The sequence below is a fragment of the Bos mutus genome, chromosome 27 (assembly GCF_027580195.1).
Source record: "Bos mutus isolate GX-2022 chromosome 27, NWIPB_WYAK_1.1, whole genome shotgun sequence".
Lineage (NCBI taxonomy): Eukaryota > Metazoa > Chordata > Mammalia > Artiodactyla > Bovidae > Bos > Bos mutus.
This window is the reverse complement of record NC_091643.1, coordinates 14,243,055-14,259,049: the sequence shown is the minus strand read 5'-3', so window position 1 is coordinate 14,259,049 and position 15,995 is coordinate 14,243,055. Positions and strand designations below refer to the sequence as shown.

Below are 15,995 nucleotides of genomic sequence, written 5' to 3'. Positions count from 1 at the left end.
GTTCACCCATATTTTGTCATTGTATGTGGGTCTCATGTCTTCCAACAAAAATAAAGTGTATATATATATATTAAAAAAAAAACTTTGCAGGGCAATAAGATTTCCTAAAACAAGCAAATTAAGCAGTTGCCTGTTTATCCTTGAAAACTCTTATATTCTTTGCAAAATTGCTTCTGTTGCAGATTCCATTATGTGGTAAGCTACCTTAATGCAGTTAAGTTATTTAACTAGCATCCCTTTGGTTTATACAAGGTCTTCTAGAAGCTGATTATTGTTGGAGAGTCAACTCGCGACTAGCCACATCTGTCATGTTGCCTGATCCGTAGCTCCAAAAATTCCAAGAGTATTTCATTCTGTGTCCTGGGGTGGCTTTTTGGCACTGTGCCCATGTTGGCCATTGAGGATTGCTTTTGTGTCTTTCAGGCATCGAGAATGCCAGCGACATCGCTTTGTACTCAGGCTTGGGTGCCGCGGTTGTGGCTGTTGCAGTCCTGGTCATCGGCATCACCCTGTACAGACGCAGCCAGAGTGACTATGGTGTGGACGTCATCGACTCTTCTGCATTGACAGGTGGCTTCCAGACCTTCAACTTCAAAACAGTCCGTCAAGGTCAGCGGCGTAGGGCCCCCAACAGCACGTCCTCAGGACCGTAGACTACACTCACGCAGGACCCTCGTGCTCTTTGGTCCTGTGTGAGGGTGGCTCTTGGCACTGGGAGCCGCTCCAAAATTGTCTTCACACCTTAGGACGCCAGGTTTGATGCAGGAGTCTGTCTGAGTTCTTGGCTGCCCTGAGGACCAATGGGTCTCAATTACCTATTGTTGCTTAGTCACTCAGTCATGTCTGTTTTGCGACCCTGTAGACTGTACCCCACCAGGCTTCTCTGTCCATGAGATTTCCCAGGCAAGAATACTGGAGTGGGTTAACATTTCCTTCTCTAGGGGATCTTTCCAAGCCAGGGATTGAACCTGAGTCTCCTGCACTGCAGGCAAATGCTTTACCACTGAGTCACCTGGGAAGCTCCTCGATTTACCATTACCCACATTTTAAATATGGCGTGTCCATCTTTGATATGTAGTCAGTGCCTCAGGTCACCCAACTTTCTATTTTAACCAGCCTGCTTTGGGAATGTATGTTTAGTTAACTAAAATATTGATTATTCAAAGCTACAAACCAATGACTCTAACAGGCATATTTATTACACTATTTATTAGATGGAGTTATTTTATTCAGTGGAGTTATTTCTATTTTAAATAAGTAAAAGGATTTTAGAGGATGTATGATGGGCTAGTTAACCAGAGAAAAAATGAAATTCTCAGCCTAAATGACTCTCTGCCTTTGCCACCTTGAAGCAGTCTTCTGTTGGAAGGGAAGGAAAATTTATCATGTCAAACAATAGCAGTATTTCATTTTGAAAACAGAAGAGTCATTTGATTTTCTTCTACCAACTAACTCTGTTCCTGATTGGGAGACAGAGATGAGACATAAATGGCTTTTATTTTAGAAAAAATGGAACCGTCTCATTTCCATAGATGAAGTTTTCTACTTTGACCCTTGTGATCAATATTGTCACTTTTATTTCTGTTTATTGCTTGTGAGTAACACCTACAGTACAGGACAAGAAATCTTACTGCTTGGCAGTGATGGAGTAGGGATAGGATGGTGCAGTGGAAAGCCAAGCAGGCTAGGATGGGGAGATGGTGGGAGACACAAGCGACTTGACTGCTTACCACTCACTTCTGACACCTGGCGGCTCAGATGGTAAAGAATCTACCTTCTATGTGGGGGACCCGGTTTCCATCCCTGGGTTGGGAAGATCCCCTGGAGAAGGGCATAGCAACCCACTCCAGTATTCTTGCCTGGGGAATCTCACGGACAGAGGAGCCTGGGGGGCTACAGTGAATGGGGTCCCAAGAGTCGGATACGACTGAGCAACTAACACTTTGACGTTCTGGCACCTTGGCTTCTGGTCTAAGTCTGGTTGATCTCAGATAAAAACATGTCACCTCAATGTACTAAGCTTATGTGACTTAGTACATGTGACTTATTTTGGCTGTGCTGGGTCTTCACTGCTGTGTGCAGACTTCTCTTCTAGTTGTGGCAAGTGGGGCTACTCTAAAGTCGTGGTGACCAAGCTTCTCACTGCGGTGGCTTCTCTTGTGGCAGAGCATGGGCTCTAGGGTCTTCCAGCTTCAGTAACTGCAGCACCCGGGCTCTAGAGCACAGACTCAATAGTTACGGCGCACAGGCTTAATTGTTCTACAACATGTGGGATTTTCCCAGACCAGGGATCAGACTCCTGTCTCCTGCATTGGCAGGCAGATTCTTTACCACTGAGCCACCAGGGAAGTTCAGTATATATGATTTAATTAGAAGTATATCCAGTGAACTAGTGGCTCAGACGATAAAGCGTCTGCCTGCAGTGCAGGAGACCCGGGTTCGATCCCTGGGTTGGGAAGATCCCCTGGAGAAGGAATGGCAACCCTCTCCAGTACTCTTGCCTGGAAAATTCCGTGGACTAAGGAGCCTGGTAGGCTATAGTCCATGGGGTCGCAAAGAGTCAGACACAACTGAGCGACTTCACTTCATCCAAGGAACTAGTCTTGCGACTGTGTAAGAAACTAAAATTACATCTCCATCAAATCATAAGATATCACTGTCTCAGACCTTACCAGTTAAAAACAGAATACACAGTAGTGTGGGTGGCAGCTTTGTGTGTAAATTCAGAGGCTCTGAAATCAGATTTGAATCCAAAATTGCTGTAAAACCTAGTAAATCAGTTATTCTGTCTGTCTCAATTTTTCCAGCTGTAAAATGGACATACTAACATCTTTCTCAGGGGGGCCTTGTGAGGGTGAAACAGCCTGGAATAACCTGGCTTATAATACCTTGGCTTAAGGTACTCAGTCAATGTAGAGCACATCCTTCTAGAAGCTGGCTGTCTCCTCATACCTTGACAGAGGACACCAGTGAGTTCCGCAGAGCAGCAGGTGGTGGGTGAGAGGGGCGGTTCCCTGATCTGAACATCTGGGGAAGGCTGACTTGGATAAGCTGATACATCTTATTACCATGAGGCATCTCAGAATGTAGGAAACTTATACTGTGACTCTCTCAGAGAGTATGTAGCCTTTCCAAACTTATTTTTACCATTTTCTTTAACCAAGAACTCACAAAACTAGTGATACCAGCAGAAGCCCCTTATCCAAATTCTACTCTCCCCTGCATTCACGGTGAGGCTATGCCTTACATGGATGCTCTGTTGTCTTCATGACATCCCTTCTTGAGCAAATATGATTGGAGCCCCAGCAGGGTGAACAGTGAGATTTAATAGAATGTCATAGAGTAGACCAGGGCCTTGAAAAGGACATCCAAAGAGAAACTTGCGGTCACTGGGGAATTATCTTCAGTCAGACTTAAATCAAGTTGGCCACCAACTTTATATGTGTATATGTGTGTGTATTTTTCATATATATACACATACACAAACATACACATATGTATGTGTGTATAGTGATGGGCAATTAAGACTTAAGTCTAACTCTAGGAAATGTTTTTGCTTCTTGACTTTACGTAAGATAGCAGGGTCTTCTAACAGTAGCCAGAAATTAAACGTTAGAAGGTGAGGACGTGAGAGAAAACAGCCATGAGACCAAGAGAGATGCTTTTTCAGGCACCAGTGGAAACCCCTGCTCCAAACTTTTCAGATGTGAGATGGTTCTTCCATCCTGCTTCTTGCTTCATAACCCAGAGTAAGGCTGGTATCTGTAAAGTTTAGTGCAGTTCTGTTAAAAAGCTCAGCTCCTTATAAAATAAAAAGATCCTCAAACATGGAAAAATGCCTCATCAAGGTGCTTTTACATCTATAAGGTATTTCATCTCATTTTGAACCTGCTCCTCTGTGATTTGGGATTCTTAGAGCGTCAGAACAAAGAGGTGGGAAAAGTCAGGGTTATAGATTTCCTGCTGGTGTTGTTACAAATTATGAAAATGGAAAAACAATAGAAGCTAATAGGATATGGTCTGAAATTGCAACATTTTCCAAAATATCACATGCGAAACATTTTTGTCAGGCCCCAAAGGAAAATGGTTTAATGTGTTTTGGGTTTCAATTTGAGATGTCACATTGATGGACTGATATGGGCAGGAAGTTTGGAACTGAGGGTTATTTTGTTATTTACTAATAAATGAGATTACTTCATCACAAGAAAATATCACAGCATTTCTTTTTAATATTTGGGCATAGAAAAAAAATGGTTATGTCCCAGCCGATGAGAAAGTCCAATTTCTCATGTTTTTGTAAGGATTATTTTTCTCCATTTGTTTTGAGTCAGAAAGAAACCATTCTCAGCTGCTCCCCTTGTGGAAGCTGGGATCTTCTGTGCCTCTCAGAGTGACATTCATGTTATTAGAGTGAATTGGCTGCTCAGACATGGAGCAGCTCGTGAAGCCCCCTGACCCTTTTGCTCTGAGGACACATTTCCTCCCCCAGAAACTGCCCAGAATTCCATGGGAGACGTGTTGGCACCCACGCCACCTCGGTTATAAACAGCACCACCTCGTCACCATGCTGTGTCATCTCTTTGCCATTTAAACTGAACAGATGTTATTTTTGCTCCAAACTGGATTGAAAAACATCTTTCTTTCCTCTTTTATTTTTTTAGAAGCTCCTCTTTGCCAGTTAAAATAATCCCGTAAACAATCATACCTGAGTAAGTTGCCTGGTGGAGTGCCAGAAATAATTGTTTTGAAAGGATAGCACATAAAGAGCTCGAGAAAAGGATGAGTTAGATCAGCACCATTCAGGAAATTGACTGCAAAAGCCAGAGCTCCTGATTCCGAGGCTCTGGACACTATTGATCAGCCTGTTAGAGACACTTTAGATGCCCAGGGCGGGTCTGAGGGGTCAGCCCTGACCCGGGCGGCTGGTGAGCACGTGCAGCGTAGTTTGTAGAAGCATGTGAAGGAGTAACTATGGTGCTTTACAGCTTCTGAGTGACAGATCCATCTTCTCTGACCAGGTAACTCCCTGCTCTTGAACCCCTCCATGCAACCGGACCTGACAGTGAGCCGAACGTACAGTGGGCCCATCTGTCTACAGGACCCCCTGGACAAGGAGCTCATGACGGAGTCCTCACTCTTTAACCCTTTGTCGGACATCAAAGTCAAAGTGCAGAGCTCGTTCATGGTCTCCCTGGGAGTGTCCGAGCGAGCCGAGTACCACGGCAAGAATCATTCCGGGACTTTCCCCCACGGAAACAACCGCAGCTTCACGACAGTGCATGCCAGAAATAAGACGCCCTACATCCAGAACTTGTCATCACTCCCTACACGGACCGAGCTGAGGACCACGGGTGTCTTTGGCCATTTGGGAGGACGCTTAGTAATGCCAAATACAGGTGGGTGGTAAGTGTGCGTTTGTGTATCTTCTAGCGTTTGTTTGAATGTATTATATTTACATGATGATGTCCCGTAAGGTCCATTTTTAAGATCTTGACTCTTCCAGTGTCAGAGTGAACACCACCATAGCTCCGGAAGTTGGCTTGATTTACACGGCAAGCCAGAAGCAGCGCTGACATTACACTTTGCCGTCTGCATCTCAGCATGGACCATACACTCCATCAGATGCCCTGTTAGGGCTGACAGCCATGCTGGCTCAGAAGTTTTGGGTGGTCCCTAGAGTTTAAGCCCCTTGAAATATATTTCCTAGAACACGGTCAGGAAGCACTGAAAACATTCTTTGATATGACTGCCAAATACCGTGTTTATAGTGAAGCGTGGTTTACAGACAAGTTGATAGATGAGTGAAATGACACCCGAACTTCCTCAGTAACTGACCTGATGAATAATCAGCGTCCATCACCCCTGCTATCATGTTGCTTTATGATGAGCAGTGATGAGGGTTCCTTTTGGGGTTGCTGTTCTGAATTCAAGCTCGGATCCTTGGCTATGTAGTTCAAGACTGCCTAAGAGTGTTTTCTTCCTTTTGGTTGGAAGATTTTCATGTTGTTTTGACGTGTACAGCCCAGATAACTTTGACTCTACCTATGCATTAGTCTTCAGAGCTGCCATCTAAGATGTGGGATGGAGGAAGAGAACAATCCCCAACACCACCCACCCCCCCGCCCCACCCCCGGCCCACTATCTGAGCAACGAGATTTAGGGAGTACTCTAAATCATCGCTGTTGGCTGAGAGGAAAGGGAAAATGCCAGATCTGCCATTGTTGTTAAAGATCTGGATAGCATTGAGCTGGGACGCAGGCCTTAGCAGATTTCTCTGTAGGGTAGAACAAACCCACCTCAAATATCAAGCATTTTATCTTGTACAGTGAACTCTGTAGTTGGACTAGTCAGACGCTACTGTTCTACTGCCTGACCTTCTAAGTAGATTAGTGACTTGTGCCTGCATTTGTTCCAAGTTGATGATTGGTTTCCCTATATCCTTTGGTTCATTAAAAACTTAATTTCAAGGAAACAGCCCTCCAATGCAGACCCAATAATGATGTTGTATTCTAAATTTCCAATTCTCTAAATCTTCCTCCATGAGTAGGACGTGGTAAGAATCTTTTTTCACACATGTAGGATGCCCTCCTCCTGGTGAGATAGGACGGATAGGAGGTCCTGTGTAGGGAGCAGGTGGCTGTATTTACCAGGTACCCTTCTTGTTGTTTACTTCCCTGGTGGCTCAGACATCAAGGAGTTTGCCTCCAATGTGGGAGACCCGGGTTCAATCCCTGGATTGGGAAGATCCCCTGGAGGAGGAAATGGTTACCCACTCCAGTATTAGTGCCTGGAAAAATCCCATGGATGGAGGAGACTGGCAGGTGACAGTCCATGGGCTCGCGAAGAGTCACACAAGACTGAGCGGCTTCACTTCTTGTTTAGTTGCTGAGTCATGTCCGACTCTTCTGTGACCCCTTAGAAAAAGAATCTGTGATTGGAAACGTAGGATCTAGAAAAGGTAAAGATGCAGAACCTGCCCTTTTGAAGAGAAGAGTATGTATATACATCAGAATTATGAGTTTGCGTATTGAGTTTTTGTACCTTTGTATTATTTCCACTTTCCTACCTAGTGGCTGGCACTTAGGTGGCTCTCAGTAGTTGCTGGTTGAATAGACTGGTCCCGTCCTCGTCTGTGTGTGTAGGAAGGGAGTGCCGGGATCCATCCATTTATCACCTATATTTGTTCAATGTTCATCATAGAACGGGAAATGAAATCATGACGACAGACTTTTTTCTTGCTTCCCTTCTGACTTGAGAAGCATTTAGGTTGACAACCCAAAGTTCCAGTAGCGTTATCTATGATTCCCAAACAACTCTGTGAAGGGGCGTTTTCAGAGCTCTGCACGAGAAGCCCTAGACCAGACTGAAGCTGTTCATTGGGAATGAATTTGAGAAAAAAATAAGTGCAGGGAATTGAAACATATGCTCTGTTATTTGCAGAACATAAATGTAAAATATGCCCTGGGGAGCTAAAGTATAAAGAAGAGAGGCTTGGAAATTAAATTGTTCCCATGCTATCCATCCCAAATTACTGTGGGGTGCCTGGCAGTGGTTTGTGAGAAAGGTTGGCAGCAGTCCCCACACTCTAAAAATCATTTATTATGCAAAATAGGAACCAAAAAACTCAGGTGGTTCTGTTGTCCTATCAAATAAAAGGCTGTCAGGATAGGTGGAGTTTGGGGGAGAGTGTATCCTTTAATCAGAAATAATGTGTTGAATGACTTGTTGGATACATCTTTAGGGGACCACAAGTGTGAAGAGTTCCTACAGAGCCTTCATTCTTCATAAAATATAACTTGCCACCAGCACCATCAGCTCCCACGACCTCTGGTGTTCGACTATCTTCAGTTTCCACGTACAATTTAGATAATAAGTGGGGGAGGGAAGTATGTTTAAAGGATCATCATACAACTTCTGATTGAAGGAAAGACGGGATCGTTTAAAGCTCCAGTGATCCTACACATTCAGATTGAATTTCGGTGTATTATGAATAATGTTTCAATCTACACACAAGGAATTAAGCTGACTTGAAAGGAATGCGATATGATCTGCTCTGCAAACAGCCCTTCCTCAAAAGTCCATATGCATATTTATTCTGACTGTCAGGCCCTGATGATCTGCAGAAGACTGCATGTCTCAAAGCCTGGCTGTTTTTTATTTTTATTTTTTATTTTATTTTTACTGAAAGTTTTCAATTCTGTTCATTCATTCATATATTCATGATTTATTTTCTGAGAGCTTACTCTCTGCCAGGCATTGGGCCACATGTTACAGATGTAATAAACCCTTCGCTTCAGTTCAGTTCAGTCACTCAGTCGTGTCCGACTCTTTGTGACCCCATGAATCGCAGCACGCCAGGCCTCCCTGTCCATCACCAACTCCTGGAGTTCACTCAGACTCACATCCATCGAGTCAGTGATGCCATCCAACCATCTCATCCTCTGTCGTCCCCTTCTCCTCCTGCCCCCAATCCCTCCCAGCATCAGAGTCTTTTCCAATGAGTCAACTCTTCGCATGAGGTGGCCAAAGTACTGGAGTTTCAGCTTTAGCATCATTCCTTCCAAAGAAATCCCAGGGCTGATCTCCTTCAGAATGGACTGGTTGGATCTCCTTGCAGTCCAAGGGACTCTCAAGAGTCTTCTCCAACACCACAGTTCAAAAGCATCAATTCTTCGGCGCTCAGCCTTCTTCACAATCCAACTCTCACATCCATACATGACCACTGGAAAAATCATAGCCTTGACTAGATGGACCTTTGTTGGCAAAGTAATGTCTCTGCTTTTGAATATGCTATCTAGGTTGGTCGTAACTTTCCTTCCAAGGAGTAAACGTCTTTTAATTTCATGGCTGCAGTCACCATCCACAGTGATTTTGGAGTGCTTTTTTTAAAAAAAAAAACACACTGTATGATTTTATTTGAAAATTTAGAAAAGACAAACTAATCAACATGTCAGAAAGCAAATAAATGATCGTCTGGGTTGGTGATCGAACTGACTACTGAAGGGTGCGAGGGGGCTTTCTGCGGCAGTGGAAATATTCTATCTTGACTGTGATGGTAACATGAGCGTATGCACTTGCCCCAAAACTCGTTAATTTGTATAACTTAGGCGTGTGAATTATACCTCAATCAGGGAATAGAGAAAAATGTGAAATGGGAGCACAACAGAGCTCTTTTGGGTTAATTGCTCAGATGGCATTATTTCTTATGGTGACACTCTGTGCTCTGTCTCTAAATAAGGTCTAAATGTCTCTTATCATCATAGTCTAAAACAGAGGCAACAGAGAGAAGTGTGATGGCAAACTAACAATACAGAATGTCTAGGGTTGACATTTACACACACTGAATATCACACGTATAATTTCTGCTCCCCAGCAGGGAAGGATGTAATGGAGCCCACTTCATTTGGCAGCTACATTTAAGGAAGGATGGGCAATTAAAGGAGAAAACTGATCAGAGGCCACCGAGTATGGCAATTACTGTTCTCCTACTGTTGACATTAGGGTCTGGAATATAAATAGATACCCTAGCTGAAAAGCTGTGAGCGAGATTTAAATGGGCCTCATTTTTAGTGAAAGACACTGATGGTAACTAGCGTGTTACTGAATAGTGTTCGTAAATGTGAACCGCACAACTTGTTTTGCCATGAGTCTTCCATTCCTCGACCCTATAGCAGTGCACAGGAACACGGAAGGATGTCAGTAAAGTCTGCCATCTCTAGATGTAAATTTATCAGCAGCAGCCTGAAAGCTTCCTGTGTAATTACATTAGCTCTAATGAAAGGACAAAAGGTGAGTGCTGCATTATTCAAAGGATACCCTGAGATTTTACTTTGTCAAGATCTTAACTGTGTCTCTATTTCATTTCTTTTTATAAGCAAGAAGCTACATTAAAGAGACTCTCTGCCCTCTCTAGACTCTTCCCTTTTGGCCAAACTGAAATAGTAACTTCATAGCATTCAGGAGAAAAGAGAGGAATTTCCCAGAGTGGTATGAGGTGCCTTCCTGTGCCCACCCCACCTGAGTTTTCTTTCAATTTGACATTGATATGAATACAGCTAAGTTATCTTTAGCCTTAATCTTTTCTAGCGTCTGTTTGGAAATACGGAGCCAAATAGTAGCTACACAGAATCTTCAGTTCCTAAGCTTATTCACAGGTTTTCCCTCCTTCAGTTCTCTTGACAAAACACACTCCTCCATCAGTCACCTCCCTAAACTGACTTTAAGATGCACCCTTTAGAAGACAGTTACACACCAGGCTCCAGCAAAAATGTTAAATGTCTCACTCATCATCCTAGATACCTTTTCAGGAAATGAGTGGATAGAAAGAAACCAGAGAAATACCTTTTAAATTTTAGAGCTGACTAACTGATACATGAAGAATTGATGCTTTTGAACTGTGGTGTTGGAGAAGACTCTTAAGAGTCTCTTGGGCTGCAAGGAGATCCCACCAGTCCATCCTAAAGGAGACCAGTCCTGGGTGTTCTTTGGAAGGACTGATGTTGAAGCTGAAATTCCAGTACTTTGGCCACCTCATCCGAAGAGTTGACTCATTGGAAGAGACCCTGATGCTGGGAGGGATTGAGGGCAGGAGGAGAAGGGGACGACAGGATGAGATGGCTGGATGGCATCACCGACTAGATGTTACGTGAGTTTGAGTGAACTCTGGGAGTTGGTGATGGGCAGGGAGGCCTGGCGTACTGCGGTTCATGGGGTCGCAAAGAGTCGGACACAACTGAGCGACTGAACTGAACTGAACTGATACACTGAAATTCTTAATCTCAGATACATATGATAGTGCTGGGTGTCAGGATACCTAATCTTATAAGAGAGTTTTTACAATGCCAGGAAGGCTTTAATTTTTGAAATTTCTATTTATTGACGTATAGTTGACTTACAGTGTTCGTGTTAAGTTCTGCTGAATAGCAAAGTGATTCCTTTGTGTCACACACACATGCATTCTTTTTCATTATGGCTTAGCCCAGCATATTGAAGGTAGTTCCCTGTTCTATACAGTAGGACCTTGTTACTTATCCATTCTATATACAGTAGTTTGCATTTGTTAATCCCAAATCGTCCTTCCCTGCCCCATTCCCCCTTAGCAACCGCAAGTCTGTCCTCTATGTCTGTAAGTCTGTCTGTTTTGTGCCATGTATTAGCTCCCACGTATAAGTGATATCATATGTTTCTCTTTCTCTCACTTTTCTTGGTAATCTCTAGATCCATACATATTGCTGCAAATGCCACTATTTCATTTTTTATGGCTAATATTCTAGTGTGTGTATACACACACACACATCTTCTTTATCCATTCATCTATTGATGGGCACTTGGGTTGTTTCCATGTCTTGGCTGTTGTAAATAGTGCTGCTGAGAACATAGGAGTGCAGGTATCTTTTTGAATTACAGTTGTCTCTGGACATATGCCTGGGAGTGAGATTGCTAGATTTTATGATAACTCTCTTTTTAATTTTCTGAGGCACCTCCATACTATTGTCCATAATAGCTGTACCGATTTACATTAGAAAGACTTTAAGTAAAAATCTGAGTATACACTTGAATGATATGCCCTTCTATATGTCACTGAAGGAAACAATATCTTGTTATTATTTTGCACTTTGTGAAACTCCTATAAATTGCTGTGAGGTGGTCCATCTTTGAGAGCATCTGTAAGTTATTCAGCTGAGGTGCTTCTGGATAACTGGAGAATCTACAAATAACTTCTTGGCTTTTTCTGTTTCAGGGGTGAGTTTACTGATACCACATGGAGCCATCCCAGAGGAGAATTCCTGGGAAATTTACATGTCCATCAACCAAGGTGAACCCAGGTAAGAGACAGAGAAGGATGGCATATTAATGAGATCTTGAGTATGAAGTGGAACTTCTACAGAAAATCTGAAGTTATGAAGATAATGTGACATAGAGGTATGTGAGTGAGAGTGTAAGCTACTTGGACTGTAAAGAGGAAAAAAGCAATTGCAAACTTGTTGGCTTTCCGTTTGTAGTGCTAACCCAAGTCACCAACATCTAGATAGCAGACACCAAAACCAGTATATCAGTAGCTGTGCTAAGTCACTTCAGTCGTGTCCGACTCTTTCGTGACCCCATGGACTGTAGCCCATCAGGCTCCTCTGTCCATGGGTTCTCCAGGCAAGAATACTGGAGTGGGTTGCTATTCCCTCCTCCCAGGGGATCTTCCCGACCCATGGATCTAACCTGTGTCTCTAAGGTCTCCTGCACTGGCAGGCAGGTTCTTTACCAATAGCACCACCATCAGTAGGGTTTCTCGACAAAGAGTCACTGTCTCACAGAAGCCTCCTCTCAAAAGAAAAACATATCCTCCTGGGGGTACTCTTTGGTTTTACACATTATGAAAAATTCAGAGAATAACTGCCTTGTGACCTTTTAGTATCAACAGAACACCTGCCCTATAGCCGAGAGACAATTTCTTAAGCAATTTTTCTCAAAGAAAAAAATAGTCTACACTTCAGTAGCTTTCAGATCTGACAAATTTCAGCAGCATTAAATTCAATTACGTGAACAAATACAAATCTTGCCTCATACTTTTTTAATGAAAGTAGCTGGTTATTTTGCTAGTTCAACTATGGTATTTCCAGAAATGTTGCCTTCCTCCACCTAAGATAAACCAAACTCCTCTTTAGAAAGCAATTTCTCTTATCAGCTAGATCTATATACCTCTGGCATTTTCAGTCATAACATCTTGGTTAGTTTAGAATAGATTTTGTTGTTAGCAAAAAAAAAAAAAAATACACACACACATGAAAGAAAAACAGAGAAACAGATGGTTTGAACAGACTGATAGCTATCTCCACAATAGGATTTGTTTGTACCCGGTGGTTTTCACTTTCTGCTCTATGGGATCTGAGCAAAATGGAAGAAAAGGCTCTGCTAGTTGGCTGTTGGGGAGGGATTGCTTGTAAGCTATGTTGGGCTCTTGTGTTATCTGCTCAGTTCTGTAGACTGATGTCCTTTAGTTGGGCACCTGAAAACATTCCAGTATTGAAGTATCTGCACTTGGCAAAAGGGAAACCAAGAAGCAGAAGTTTTATTCAAAAATCTCAACTAAGCAGACCTAAGAACAGACTTCTCTGGAATAGTCACCTTGTTTTTGTCTCTTTGGATGGATTTATTGAAGCAACTCTACCTGTTCAAAATTGAGGTCATGGTCAATTACACATAAGTGTCTAAATGCATCATCCTTCAAAAATCAGGTTTGAGGCAGAATCCAGGCAACCTTGCCTGAAAATCATGGTCTCTTGCAAACCCTCCTCCACTCTGCATCCTGTTCCCTTTGTGGTAATGAGTCCACAGAGCCTGTGTTCAGCTCTTTCTTCGCAAACCCATCCCTACTTTCTTCTACCACATTATGCGAGAACCAGCCCAGGAGTCTTTCACAAATTCAAAGGCACCTAATGTACAACTCACCCCAGTCCTCACCTCTTAGACCCTTCTTCTTAGGAGGGAAGAGCTAGATTGTGTCCAAAGACATCAAACATGCAAGGACTTAAATAAAAAGGCTCAAAAATGGGAGAACTAGCTCTTGGGATATCCTGAAGTGGAAAAAATACATAAAAATTTGCCAGAGCCCAAAGGCTTTGAAAGACAAATTTGGCCTCCTGGGATCACACCCTGCTAAGCTTTGCAAGTTTCAGGTTTATCCGTTTGCTTTATCCATCTGTAGGTAAGGTGTAAGTTCATTGCTGCCTTTCAGGAAGTTGGACAGAAATAGGAACAACATCCAAAACTTCCCATCTATGAGGTGAGCATGTAACAGAGGATGGAATAAAATTATAGGAAGCACACATTTCCATTTGCCAAAACCTTCCCAGCTGTTCCTGCCTCTCATGGAAATGACTGGTCACTAAACTGCAGCCCACTTACCTTCCTTGGCTGTTCTCGCTCCTTTTTAAGGAGCTCCAAACTACATACTGAAAAATAACACTAAAAATAGTAAATGCCTTTTAGTTACTCTTTTTTTAAAGCTCATGTAAATTTTTTCCATGCTTGCTAGAGGGCTGCTCAGATCTGAGTTCTGCTTTTAATCCTGTGATTAATCAGGAGACCACTGATGTACCTATTTAGTGTCTTCTCTTTTCTTTGTGAGATCACTTGAAAACCCATTTTCATCTTATGCCATCTGTCATTCTGAACTTGAGCTCAGATTAAGACCCATTTCCGCAAAGTTCGTAAAGCTGGAACACCGCTGCTCTGACTTTTAGTTCAGAGGTGTGAGCGTTGGATTTTTCTGACTGCCCATCACTCCATACACAGCAAATTACAGTGGGATCTCCCCAACACCATCTTGATTCTGTGTTTGAAGGCTATTCCCTTCTCCTATTGATAATACATTTCTGTTACTCTTTCCTGAGTTACATCTCTGGTGTAGCAGGGTGATGACTTAGTGGAACTACAACAGATAGCACAGATGCAAATACTTTAGCAGATGCCCAGGGATATAGCTGTGTGGAGTGAACCACAGACTCAGAACAAACCCCTATAACTCAGATAGTCTCAGATATACTTAACATTTTGGTAAGTTTCAAGTGAGGTTGTTCTTTGTCTGAAGTGAGGTTGTTCTTTGTTTGAATTGAATGTGCCCTCTCTTTCTTAGAACATCCTTCTTGCATACCTGGGAAATTTCCAAGAGGAGATTGTATTGAATTAGCCAAAAATTTCACTCAGATGTGACAGAAAATCCAAACAAAGTTTCTGACCAACCCAATACTTCTGTTAGGTAGAATGATGTCACTTTCCTTCCTCAATGTTCCTGCTTTGTCTGTACTCTCAGACTTGAACCACCATCTTAATGAAGCTTTTCTAACCTCTTTTATCAGTCTGGACCTTTGGTTGGTCATAATGCTGCGGAAATAAACTCTGCTGACTTTGTGCGCATATAGGTACACATTAGTTTGCTAGGAGACCTTGCATCCTCGGAAAAGTACTTACCTCTTCTCGGTATAACTTGCAAGGTGCTCTCACATGCATTTAAGTCATTTAATCTCCCCAGTAACAAAAAAAGAGAGAGTTTTGTACAGATTTTGTGATGAGCAAAAAGATATAAAAAATGAAGTTTCCAAGAAAGGAAGCTGCTTTGCAAGGATGTATTACTCACCAGCTGAGCTGGGATTTGACTTCAGGATATCTGACTCCAATTCCATGGATCATGGACTAAAGGATGCCACCTCTCCTTGACATCAGAGACTTTAACAGCTTTCTGACCTTGTGTTACAAGGCTTAGCCCCTGGAATTGCTCTGTAAGAGAAGCAGACAGAATCAAGTTGAACATTCCTTAGACATCTACGGTGGTAAATTGCTGTTGTTACATTATAGCTGAGGGAAGAAAGGCTGGAAACAGGTGTCACATCAGTGCTGAAACTTAGCGGACATGATGTTCAGAGACTTTTGAGCTCGATGGCTAAGAGTGTGAGCTCAGGCATCCGAACCTTGGGTTCAGACTCACTGCTTTTATTCTTGAGACCGCAGGTAAGTTAATGAAACTCTTTGTGGGTATAGAGTTGGTACTTAATCTATTAGAGATATTTATAGGATTGTATGATATATACAGTGATACTACAATCTTAAAGATGATAAAATAAGAAATCCTAATTAATACATTGTATTTGATAAAGTATTTTACCTATTAATACTTTAGATAAGTATATGTCTTTTAATCTTCTCATCCATCTGTATGGTAAACAATAATTATTCTTCTAATTTTGTAGATTTGAAAATTAAGACCAAGAAAACTTAGTACATTTGCCTCAGATGGCAGCAGGACTGGGCTCCAAAACAAAAGTTTTTGACTAATAATGTATTTTTAGACTGTGTCCCACTTTAAGGCATATTATTCTTGAGTCTGGTAAGACGTGTTTGATTGAGACACAGAGCTTATGCCTAACCATGGAAATACCATGAAACATACAGAGAGGGGTCCAGATTTGGGAAAGACAATGGTAACGTGATAATTCAATGTGGAA

General features: G+C 42.4%; 1 protein-coding gene across 1 annotated transcript in view; it reads left to right on the top strand.

Annotated features, from left to right (window-relative positions):
• The window catches only part of UNC5D (unc-5 netrin receptor D), a 132,217-nt gene that overhangs the window by 45,348 nt on the left and 70,874 nt on the right, over window positions 1-15,995 (top strand). The window contains exons 6-8 of the mRNA XM_070364110.1: window positions 424-609; window positions 5,019-5,396; window positions 11,741-11,825. Coding sequence (XP_070220211.1) covers window positions 424-609; window positions 5,019-5,396; window positions 11,741-11,825 — 649 coding nt within the window. The remainder of the gene's footprint in view (window positions 1-423; window positions 610-5,018; window positions 5,397-11,740; window positions 11,826-15,995) is intronic.